General features: G+C 39.0%; 1 protein-coding gene across 7 annotated transcripts in view; it reads left to right on the forward strand.

Annotated features, from left to right (window-relative positions):
• LOC143297446 (putative E3 ubiquitin-protein ligase HERC1) overlaps positions 1–12709 on the forward strand; it is a 110402-nt gene that overhangs the window by 15482 nt on the left and 82211 nt on the right. For all 7 annotated transcript variants that reach the window (XM_076609818.1, XM_076609820.1, XM_076609822.1 and 4 more), the window contains exons 11-20: positions 118–245; positions 1174–1327; positions 1714–1885; positions 3421–3555; positions 3830–3995; positions 4437–4562; positions 5119–5337; positions 10403–10558; positions 10897–11032; positions 11704–11892. In XM_076609818.1, the coding sequence (XP_076465933.1) occupies positions 118–245; positions 1174–1327; positions 1714–1885; positions 3421–3555; positions 3830–3995; positions 4437–4562; positions 5119–5337; positions 10403–10558; positions 10897–11032; positions 11704–11892 (1581 nt within the window). The remainder of the gene's footprint in view (positions 1–117; positions 246–1173; positions 1328–1713; positions 1886–3420; positions 3556–3829; positions 3996–4436; positions 4563–5118; positions 5338–10402; positions 10559–10896; positions 11033–11703; positions 11893–12709) is intronic.

Raw genomic sequence — 12709 nt, forward strand, 5'->3', positions numbered from 1 at the left:
CTGGAAATAAATCGCCATTTATTACTATTGTCAGTATATAAAAAAATTAACGTCTTTCATCAGAAATGATAATGTTCTTCTCAAGTGACTGAGATCTACTTTGTGTGTTGTGTACAGGGAAGCTGGGCCATGGAGACATGAATCGCTGCAACAAGCCCAGAGTCATTGAGGCCCTGGCTGGGATGCACATTCGAAAAGTGGCCTGCAGTGGTCAGTCCTCTCTGGCCCTCACATCCACTGGGCAGGTAGGTCCGAGGCTTTGGTTAATGAATGACTGTCCTTGAAGGCTAGTTCTGTCACTGCTCATTTTTACAGTCAGTGACCTGACCATGCCTGAAACGGTCAAGCACATCTTGCTGCGGAGTTGTGATGAGTTAGATCTGATGATTATGCTGACTTATGCTTTCTGAAAATAGCATGTAAAATACAAACCAAATTTAGGTGAGTTTTTGATGTTAAGTTCCACAAAGTGAAGTGGAGTGATGGCCTAGAGGTAATGCGTCCACCTCGGAAGCGAGAGAATCTGAGCACGCTGGTTCGAATCACGGCTGAGCTGCTGCTATTTTCTCCCCTCCACTAGACCTTGAGTGGTGGTCTGGACGCTAGTCATTCGGATGAGACAATAAACTGAGGTCCCGTGTGCAGCATGCACTTAGCGCATGTAAAAGAACCCACGGCAAAAAAAGGGTTCCTGGCAAAATTCTGTAGAAAAATCTACTTTGATAGGAAAAACAAATAAAACTGCACGCAGGAAAAAATACAAAAAAAAAAAGGGTGGCGCTGTATGTAGTGACGAGCTCTCCCTGGTAGGAGCAGCCCGAAATTCACACAGAGAAATCTGTTGTGATAGAAAATTTCCTACAAAATACAAATACAAATTTAATATATTTGATACTAAAATAAGGGACTTTCAATATTTCTGTTTGAAGTCAAAGTGACAATCTTTACATCTTCATAGAAGTAGCATGTTTTGATGTAAACACGCATATGCATCCACATAACTATGCAACTCTTAATTCCTGTACGCACAAAGCAGATACTTCATTGCTGGATTATTTGAGATGTTTGAGCGCAGTGATTCTTTTGGTCTGTCATACTATAAGTGGAAAATAATGTTGATCTTTTCTCACACTCTGTAGCCTGTGTGACAATGGTGTGATGTTTTTTTCATAGGTGTATGCCTGGGGCAGTGGATCCTGCCTGGGATGTGGTCAGAGTTTTGTGACTGAGTTCACTGCTCTCCGTCCACGCCTCATTGATGATCTGCAGAACATCCGCATTGTAGATATCTCCTGCGGTGACAGCCATTGTCTGGCACTTTCACATGGTTAGTGAGTTGCAGTCTTAGGGTGAGCTAACTAGTGATATGTTTAGTGATTCTTTAAAAGCTTGCTTAGTGTGGGACTTAGTATGGTTTGAGAGTATGGCCATCAGTTGTATCTGTGTGATGTTACATGCCTATTCATGCACACAAGCATGCAGGTATTCTACACACATTAAGATAAAAATGGGACATAAATACTGTTAGATATTATTGTCATGCTCCTGTTGTACAGTTTAATGAAATGAAATAAAATCAAAGAGAAAGAATGGAAACAGACTGCAATCAAATGCAAAAACAAACAGTGGAAAACAGTTCATTTGTTATGAGTACATCAGGGTTTTCATCATTATATCGGCATCATACAAATCTGAAGGACATGATTGTTTCAGATAACGAAGTGTATGCCTGGGGCAACAATGCCATGGGTCAGTGTGGGCAAGGTCACTCTCAGAGCCCCATACCAAGGCCGCGCAAGGTGGTGGGGCTGGAGGGGGTCCCTGTTCAACAGATATCGGCCGGAACCTCTCACAGTGTGGCTTGGACTGCCATGCCATCAGACAGGTTGGCTCACAGTAACTGAAACGGATACTAGAATATGTGTTTTTTTCTCCTTGTTTTTTGTTGTTGTTTTTTTTTTTCAGAAACCACAAAGACTTTGGTTTGTTCTATCTAGATTAGATTATGGGAATGCTTTTCTTGCTGACTGCCCCAAACTCTGTGTTGACAAACTTTAAAAAGTTCAAAACTCTGCAGCACAAGTCACTCTCAAAGCTAAGAAATGTCAGTACATCACTCCCCTACTCACTTCCCTTCATTGGCTCCCCATTTAAGCACGAATACAGTACAAACTATCAGTCCTTTGTCACAATTTCTTCACTGATTCTTGTTCTGTCTATTTTTCAGATCTACGTTATGCTATTCACCATCCAGACAATTCTGTTCTTAAAATGACAAGCACACACTGTCCATTCCAAAGATTCGTACTAAAACTTATGGTGAACGTTCCTTTTCTTTTGCTACTCCTAAATAATGGAATTCACTGCCCTCACACCTCCATTATACCCCAACACCCGCATTCAAGAGAGCACTCAAAACATATCTTTTCAAACTGTACTTTTATCACTGAAAATTTTCCATCTGCATATGCTTGCTGTAATTTTTGTTGGTGGATGTGCTCTTTGTGTTGATCTGTATGCATCCGTGATGATTTTGGTGTGTTTTTCATGATACCTCGTTCCCTGGTGTTTATTTTTGACAATGGTGAATGTGATGTGCTTTGTTTTGCTGTGATTTGCACCTGTGTGATTTGAGACTGTGATGGCGCCTGTGTTGTTTTAAATATTTTTTATGTCACTTAGTCTTACACATGTATAATTTAGCCACTGTCATGTGAAACTGTTGACTTTGTACATATTTTTCAACACTTAGTCTTAAATTTGTATATTTTATTGTAAAGCGCAGTGAGTCCCATCTGACATGGGGGTACTATGCTATATAAGCCTGCATTTTATTAATATTATTATTACATATATTTTAACAAAGCTTTACAATTAAAAAATTGGTTAGTGCTCAGAGAAAAATGAATTGTGTAACTTCAGAATGAATGTGAAAAGAATAACAAATATCCTGATATACTGATTCTGTATCGTGTTTCAGTACCGTATCCAACTTTAGTCCTCTGTTACACATAGATATGGTGTCATTTTCTGTACAAGCCTGTCACATTCCATGAAGGTTCTTAATTCATAATTTTCTGCTTTATATGTTTGTTTAAGATCTGTGTGAACTTTTGAAATATTGTTCTTACTTTCTTTATTCTAAGATTGTGAATAAATCATTGGGCTGTTACTAAAATGAACAAACAGCATGTCAGGCTTTTGTTTCATTGTCAAAAATTATACAGAAAACACCAATACATCATATAGAGGAAGACTTAGTTTGAACACTTTTCTATTTTCTGGTGCACTGTTAGTGTGCTTGTGCTCAAAAAGGTACTAAAGTGATACTACCTTCACATGTTAATTTGTTGATTTTGATTAAAATGTTGTTTGTTGTTAGTAGAGGCTGGTGTACAGGATGGTGTGTTTTAATTTCAGACACGTGATAGCGTGGCATCGTCCCTTCTGCGTGGACCTGCAAGAACCTACCTTCGCTTCCCTGTGCAGTTTTCTGGAGCGGTACTGTGATGGGTTTGATGCTGTGGACCCCCCGCCTCCTTTCACTTCCTCACAGTAAGATATTTTACCTGCATCTGCTCTTTTTACTTCCAGATTCTGACCATTATAGTTGACATGATGTATGTTTTATTTGATACTTTAAGTAGCCATCACAACTGTGAACCATGTCCAAACTTGGATACAGAGCTGTGAGCCTCCTGGGATCTTTAAGCCTGAGAGAGAAAGAGAAAAAAAAAGAAGACAGAGAGAGATATACAACACAAGTAACTGCTCTGTTGTGGTAAGGTAAATGGATTTTCAGTTCAGCAAATCATGCATGTGTTTGCAGGCAGCACCACCACTTTGTGCTTCTCTGTCTACGTCTCCTGTCGTCCCACATGGCCCTGACCTTGGCTTGTGGCCTTGGCAGCGAAGTCCTTGGCAACCAGACGCAGCCGCTCAGAAATCTGCTGTTCCGCCTCATTGACACGTCCATGCCTGACACCATCCAGCAGGTAAGGGTAGTTTGTTTTCAGTCTGTTCATTCCCAGTGATGAAGCTAAGTAACATTTTTCAGGTGAGTGTGGTAAGCATAAGACATATTTAGTATTTTGTAAGTTTGCATGATTAATATGAGAAATGTTCTGTTTTGCAACACGTCGTTGCCTGATAACATTCAGTACGTGTGTTTGGTATGTAAAAAAAAAAAAAAAAGAATTATTCTGTGCAGTTCAGGGTCAGATGGTTGAGATAGAATTAAAAGGCATGGACCCACAGAGTTTTTTCCCCTTTCAGAGAAAGCTGTTTTGAAAAAGCTTATACACAGATATAGATATTTACATTCCAGTGTGTGATTCATAATTCAAGGACCCATTTTTTTTGTCACAAAATGGTGGAACACAGAGTAAATGACTATTTCTTCCAGCTGTGTTTCTATCAGTGTTGTTGGCGTGCAGGCAGTATCATCCACCCTGTCGATTGGGGCCTGCCTGCTGCTGCCACCCCTAAGGGAACGCATGGAGCTGTTGCACTCCCTCCTGCCTCAAGGACCTGGAAGCTGGGACAGCCTTACTCGGGGCCAGGTAGCATGCTGTCAGGATAGTAATAACATTGTTAATAGTAATATAGATGAATTATTATTAAAAGAATTTAAAGTATTATTGAAATTTTTAAGCAGAGAAAGAAATGATTATTGTTGTGATGGGAATAATACATGGTGGAAATCTTCCGGTGACTGAGTGAAATCTGTATTGTAAATATTTCATGGAATATCTTTCCATGTAGGAAGGGATGGGCAAGTGACATAAGCAGAACAACATTTTGAAGCAAGCAAATGAACCTGCTGAAGAATGAGATAGATAATGATCAAAATCCCTACTCCCAGAAAAAGATCAAAACAAAAATGCAGACAATAAACAGACCAACAAACAAAGCCAGAGAAAAAAATGAACAAAAAATAAAGACTCGCACTTTTAGATCTTTTAAACCTGTTCTGAAATTGACTGCAGGTGGTAACATACATCAGACCTTTTATTTTACAAATTTTATCATGAGCAGAACAGGCTGATTTATTAAAAAATTAAAAAAAAAAAAAATCCATTGAATTGTGTGCTCATTGACAGACGTTTGGGTTGACAGCGCATGCAGCTGGGCATTGTGCTGACCAGTCTGCAGGACAACCAGCACGTGGCGACAGTACTGGGGCTGACTGCTCCTGGCATCAACAGTGGTGGGGGGTGCGGGTCTGAAGGGGACTGTGAGGACCCCCACACAGGCCAGGAGCCCTCCATCACCCTCACCCTGGAAATGGCAGAGAGGCTGATGAAGACCATTCTCAGCAACCTGGCAGCACACACTGTGAGGGGAATATTTGTCATTTGTTGGCCTTAGCTTTTAGGTAGTGAAGGCAGGTTGGAAGGGGCAGAGTTTCAAAAGCACTAAAGCCATGAGGGCACTAGTCAGGGATGCATAGGGGAGGTAACCTACTTCGGGAGGTTATCGGCCGTAGCTACTTTCGTTTTCTCTGCATTGGCGGGTAGTAGTTTGCACAGGACAGGAATCAGACACCTGCCGGAGTCTGCACTAGTGGGTCACGATAAGTATGTTACTTAAACGTAAATTTTGGAAGAAAATTTCCTTTTTCTTGAAGCCCAGATTGAAGAGATGATGAATGCATCTGTATTAGAATTTGGTAGCACTCTGATGTCAGTATTGCTATTGTTTTTGGCTCTTCTGTTTTAGACGTTAGATCATAAGAAAAATTGTAACAGACCATAAGGAAAGAGTATGTGAAATATTTCAAACATTAAAGGGTATTTCAAACATTAAAGGGATAGAGATATAACAGTGTGGAAACGAGTTTCATATAACAAACAAAAAAGAACATTTCACTGAGTTTACTACTCTATTAAAAATGAGAATTATATAAAAACTGTGATTGAAATTGTCTATGCCCAGTTGAAGAAAACTAGAAAAGCAAAATTAGTGATACCATTCTGACAACTGGAAAGAAGGAACCCATAATTATGTGATACAGTGATTCTGGTAAAATTGTTGATGTTATCCCAGCTGTCACATGTATTGCAGTTCCTGGCATTTCCAGAACTCCCCAGTATATTCCATGAAACATTCCTACATGAACTGCTGAGCAGAAAATAAGAATAGAAAAGAACAGAAAAAGAGGTGTGCTCAGCTTAATATGAAAATATGAACAGCAGTTGTTCACACTTAAGATTATATTATGTGTGCAGTAGCTGTTCAATTTTGCAGCCAGTATCAAGGAACAGTGCTTATAATTTGTGACCCTCCACCACGAAATGAGTTGCTTTGCACCAGAGGTCGATTTTTAGTTATTGGTATATCATAAATCTGCAATAAATGAGCTTTACAGCAAAAAAAAAAAAAAGTTTGTAAATCGGACCATTCTGTGCAAAGTTATTGTGATTTTAAGTTCTAAAGTCGCGAAAGTAACAAACTGAGAAATCAAGGCTGAAAAGTTTTGGAACATGTTCATAGCAACCACATACTTCTAAGCAAGATATGTTCATGAAATTTGGCCGCACACACATACTTAGTGGCAATATCCACAACTGCACAAAGTTTGAAAGAAAAATATTAAGTGTACTTGATTTTATTCAAATAAGAATTTTCTTATTTTTTTGGAAAAAATTGCGACTGAGGTGTAAGTATACTTACTTTTTAATCAGCTCAACATGACTAAAATCTTCCAGTTTTAAGATTAGTTTTGTTGTAGTGTTGTTTGTGTTCCAATTACAATGAAACTTTTGCATTGTATAGTATGTGTACTAAAAATTTATGCCAGATTAAAGGGAAAAAATGCTAAATCATGATGCCGAATCATGTAATTGTTGTAATTCAATGTGGTCACTGATTACTGTGCTTGTGATATTACCACAATCCATGCAACAAGCACAACAAAATAACAAAGAAGATCCACACAACAAAACTGCTCACACAAAAGGTACAAGTTCACGTTCGTTTTATCCCAGCATAGCATCAAATGAAATACACTTCATAATCCAAATGAACACTTCAAACACTTCATCTGCAAAGAAAACCTACTTGCCAAAACCCATACTTCACACAATAAAGACACACAACCTCATCAGTCAAACACTCAATCTGCTAAAAAAATGTGCAGATATGTGGCACAGGTAATCAATTCTTGTGGTACAAAGTAATAGTCGTCAGGGTGGATGGTGTTGATGTTGAACCTTCTTCCTCCACTCTTTTTTCTCCACCGGTGGTATCAGTATGTTCCAAAAATGCATGGTTTATCCTGAAACAGTTTGTTATGTAATACTTCTTAATCTCTTTTTATTTTCTTTGTTTTGAATTATTTTCTATATGTTCTGAAGTGTATTCATTAATGCTAATAATGTTAGATTAAATATCAACAGTAATTTCACTTTTGTATATCTACATCACAGCTTTCATTCTTTACTCAGGACTTTACAAAATACTTTACTTTTATGCATTTTATCAGAAAATAAAAAATAATACACTCTCTCTCTCTCTCTCTCTCTCTCTCTCTCTCTCTCTCTCTATATATATATATATATATATATAATCAGATAAAGCAGTTTACTGATAATAAAAGTATGAAATAATGATTATTAATGCTGTATCACTATGAGTATCAGTGTGCATGTGCATGACATGCTGCAATGCATTAAGTTACTCTATGCATAGTGGCATATCAAGCATATGCACACTGATATCATTTATGTAAATGTCTATTCAAAACTTTACAATTCCATAAATTTACATCTATACAAAGTTTGTAAAAAACAACAACTAAGTTTGCACACTTAATGGTAAATTTATACTATAAATCAAAGTACATTAACTCACTCAGTACGGCCAGTCCTCTCTTCTCCTCTACACAGACCCCTCGGATGTCCAGTGGGAGTCTGAATGACCCAACCTTTAGCTTCCGTCGTCAGAATTGTGGCATTCTTTGTCAACATTCACCTCTTCAGTATAAGAGCCTTCCGCTTGCAATATTTTGATGATGGTAATTGGGGTGAAACGCTGTTAACGTCGTCTCTTTCGCCGTTCGTATGGAGAGAGTTAACAGTTGACCACAAATCACTCACTCATAGATAGGAGTTCACCAGCAGACAATTCTTTAGTTGACAGTGCAGTTAATGTGGTAGTGTTGCCTCTCCTCCTAATGACATGACTTGCCAGCAGTGATCTCAGAACTGGTAAACAGGCAGGCATATAAAGTACCATCATATCTTTCAGGGCTGAAAAAGAAATTAACAATTAGGAATACTGTTAGTATTTACTGTTGACACAACTCTATATTTATTTACCTCAAAACAACACACACAGAGACACAGAAACACACACACACACACACACACACACACACACACACACACACACCAGCCTGACACACATACACATAAAATATCCATTGAAGCAAATTCTGTGAAACTGAAAACTGTTCATAATGTCATGGAATGGTTAAACTGTGAAGGGGCCAGTGTGTGTGTGTGTGTGTGTGTGTGTGTGTGTGTCTGTGTGAGTGACATGTATACACATTGTGTCACACACACACACAGAGTGTGTGTGTGTGTGTGTGTGTGTGTGTGTATGACATATTGTGTGTGTGTGTGTGTGTGTGTGATTTTCTTTTAATTTACACTCAGCTAATTTCCCCTGATTCACTTTATTCTTTTAATCATTTTTATTCCACATGTCAAACAGTGAATTTCAGTACCAATGTAGAGACAATAAATCAGTCTTGAGTCAATCATTGTTACAAAAAATATTATCAATTGATTATACCATCATTACATTTCAATATTTGTCAATGTGGGTAAAACCTGAATGCTTACCTTCTGACACTTGAGCTATATCCAGTCCCTTGTCACTTTGCTTGCATTTTCCTTGTGTGAATTGTGAGATCCAAACACAATTCTCTCACTTCAGTGCAGCAAGTCAGTTTCACTCGTTTCCATGTCAGTTACACCACTGATGGCACCTGACGCATGTTGATTTCGGCAATTACAGGCGAAAGCTTCCAACCTGTCTGTATCTAGTGCAAATGTTGATTCGTCATCTACATCAAAATTAATAGTAATTATTGTTGATGAAAGCTGAACGACAATCCTCCGTCGTCTGCTTTCGAAATCAGCGTCACCGTATTCACTGAGATCGATTTCAAGACTATCGGCCTAGTTAGAATGGTCAGTTCCATCAATGAAGTACTAGGTTAGAAACTCACAAATGCCGTCTGCTTCACTTAATGGCAAAATATGTGCAACACAAGTGTATCTCGTCAGGAAATTGCCAAGTCTCTCTTGAAATGCGTGCTTCCGTACACTGCGACCATGTTTATTAAAGCTAGCGTGCTGAATGGCTGGTTTCGTCACGTGGTCTCTCTCGGCCAATGACAGAGGGGTTTTTCCTTCATAGTGACGCATTGTTTACGTAGTGTATCCTTATTTTGAATGCGTCGATTGGCTTGTAGTTTAAAACTTGAACAATGAGAAGGACAGAGAGTGAAAGAGACGGCCTTGACCTTTAAAACGATGTGTGATTCGACCGGTCGATTCCAAGATATTAGGGAGGGCAAGCTTGTCAAAGTTGATCGATTTTGCGACGTCATAGGCGATCAGAATGATGGGTTAGGTATTTTAAGCACACTTTTAAGGCAAAAGAAGACAGAATTATGCCTTGATACTTCAATATGAGATAAAAGAAAGCCTAAAGTTTACTATGAAGTCAAAATCCGAAAATCGACAACCTGACCCCCACCCGCCTAAAATCGCCGCTAGTGGCAAAGTTGGTCAGGTGCAAAGCGACTCATTCTGTGATGGAGGGTCACATTTGTTGTTTATCATTCTGTTCACATAAGATTTCAGTATAACTGTCTGTTCTGTCAATTTTGTACAAAAGGGCAGTAGAAAATGCCATTGCTGCTCTTATTTTTATCATTGTTGTTTCTTTTGAAATCATTTGTGTAACAATTGTAATCTTTTTGTTCGAAAAATCTGTATCTTTGGATTACAACTTTTTTGCCATATTGAAAAAAGAAAATAAGTTGTTTTCTACTCTGGATTTCATTTCAATTAAAGTGTTGACCAATAAAACTGCAGCTGCTAGGAAATGGTTTAAAAAGATTTTGTACCAGTGTTAATTTATCTTTGTGTATTTCTGAGGCTGTTCTCTTGAGGAATCCAGTTTTGCCTAAAATCTGTGCCTGTGTTTGTGTTGTTGATTAAGTTTGGTTTTTACAAAGGATATTTTGTTGGTTGCAAGACAAGACATTTTTAAAAAGTTGTTGTCTTTTGACATTGTATTCAAGCCAGTGTGTTGAGAAATTAGTTAATATTGCTGAGTGTGTGTTTACTGTGTCATATGTTTAGTCAAATTCTTTTCACCGTAGGAGCGAGCACTGAGTGAACTGGAGAAGAATTCAGACAAAGGGACACTGTCCTCCACTCCAGCAGAGTCCTGCCCCCCACCCCATCTCCACAATCTTCTGTCGTCACTGCAGAAACACCTGCTGGCATACTGCCTCAACAGCAAGAATGAACAAATGGTCAGTCAGAATGCAAGATGTCTTTATATATATATATATATTTTTTTTTTTTTTTGCTCCAACCATACCCTCCTCACCCTCATAAAATTTTGCTTTTGTTAATTTTGTTACTGTTTTTGTCTTGTTTATTAGAAAGCAGTTGTCAATGAAACAAATAAAAAGAGGAAATCATGTGCTTTGCCAGACTCTTCTATTTGATGCCAAACTTTTCTATTTGAAGCCATTGCATTTGACTTCATGTGTGTTGTACTGCATGTACTTGTGTGGGTACATGGATAATGGTGTATACATGGTTGAGGAGTCTCAGCAGGCCAATAACGGGTACATGGTTTGTGCAGGTGCAGGCAGTGGGGAAACACCTGCAGCGACACCTGCTGCTGCTGCTCCCCGTGTGTGCGGAGATTGTCAAGCTGGCCACCAGCATCATCAGGGACAGCCAGGCAGGCAGCCCTGACTTCCACAGTCAGCTGGAAGGTGAGCACAGTCACCAGGATTGCATTGTAGTGTAGAAATCATGGCGGCACTCCATGTGAAAAGCACATCGCCACAATGCAGCATGTCATATCTTGTTTTCTTTTTCTTTTCTCTGCAAGTGTATTTGTTTTTACTGTCAAAGTGGATTTTTTATTATATGATTTTTGTGAGGGACAACCCTTTTGTTGGCATGGGTTCTTTTATGTGTTCTAAATGATGGTGCATTAGTGATGGTGGTGGGGATGGCGGTCTTGGCAACATTGTGATTGTACTTGTGCCTAATTTTTGTTTCCAAGTGTTTTTTTTTCTCAGTATCTACAGGATTAATCATTGTCTTTGTTTTTAGCCCTAATACCACCCAGTGTGGTTTGCTGGGCTGTACGCAACAATGATGATGATAATAATAATAATAATAATAATTATAATTATGATAATAATGATATTAAAATGGTTTATGATACTTGCTACAACAGGAAGCATTGTTAATGATACTGTCAGTTTGTTTTTAGGGAGTAAGAATTTCATTTTATATGAAACTTCAAAAATTGTGTATTTGATTAGTATTTTTGAGTCTTTCATCTGTTTGAAAAGGTTTTCATATGCGCATATGTGCACAGCAAATATCCCCCCCACCCCCACAATAACCTGAACAATTGAAATTTCTGTGCTAGACCTACTACTGCAGTCACCAGCTGGGGAGATGTTGATGCACATCATGACGGCCCTTGTGGTGGTGCCGGTGCCCCTGGTGGTGCCCATACTGCATGAGGTGGTGGCCCTGCTACCCTACCTGGACACCCTCTGCCGCGCCCTGCCCTATACCCCTCGCCTCGAGATGGACCAGCTGGAGCCTGGACACCGTGAGTACAGCGCCCCATTTTCGTTGTTGGTGCTCTCTGTGCGATTCCTAGTATGTCATAGTATCAAAATAAAGTGGGGGATTGTCACATTGTTGCTTGTTTTCATTGCTAATGCCCTATGTGTTGTGTAGAACTGAAATCAAGTGGAGGACAGCACAAACACAATCAGCATGTTGACTGCTCAGTATTCTTTCCCTGTCAGTGTTTGCTTGGGTGTTTTAGTCTGTGATTAACTGGACAATTTTTGTTGAGAATTTACTTGTCTATTTTGTGTTGTCAGTTGAAAGTGTTGCTTGAGAAAAAAGTGGAGGACAGCCATCATAAACACAGCTGGGGACTGTAAATTTAGTGAATGAGTGTGTGGGTGTATAACCACATAGTTGAATTGTGCCTTTGAGTCATTTGCGTTTGTGTATGGGTGTGTGTTTGTGTGTGTGTGTATGTGCATTATTACTGTTTGCAAGTGTATGTGTAACAACCAAGCTCTGTGTCTGTTAGCAGTTTACTTAAAGCTCTGACTCTGTGAATGCATGAAGCTTTCAGTGTTTTCAGATGCTAAAACCCTTACAGAAGGGCAGAGGAAACTCAGCACATAATGTGCATTAAGGATGGGACACAATTCTTGATGCACAGCCAAAATCTATATAATTAATTTGTTGTGTTCATACCCACACACCCACACAAGCTTGCATGCATGCATGCACGCTCAAATATGCACACAAACACATGCATACAGTGCACACGCTCCACATACCTGCAGTTACCTCTCTTAATTTCATCTCATTTACTTTACTCCTAGAGCATTTCAGGACAGTGG

This window comes from Babylonia areolata, chromosome 22 (genome assembly GCF_041734735.1).
Source record: "Babylonia areolata isolate BAREFJ2019XMU chromosome 22, ASM4173473v1, whole genome shotgun sequence".
NCBI lineage: Eukaryota > Metazoa > Mollusca > Gastropoda > Neogastropoda > Buccinidae > Babylonia > Babylonia areolata.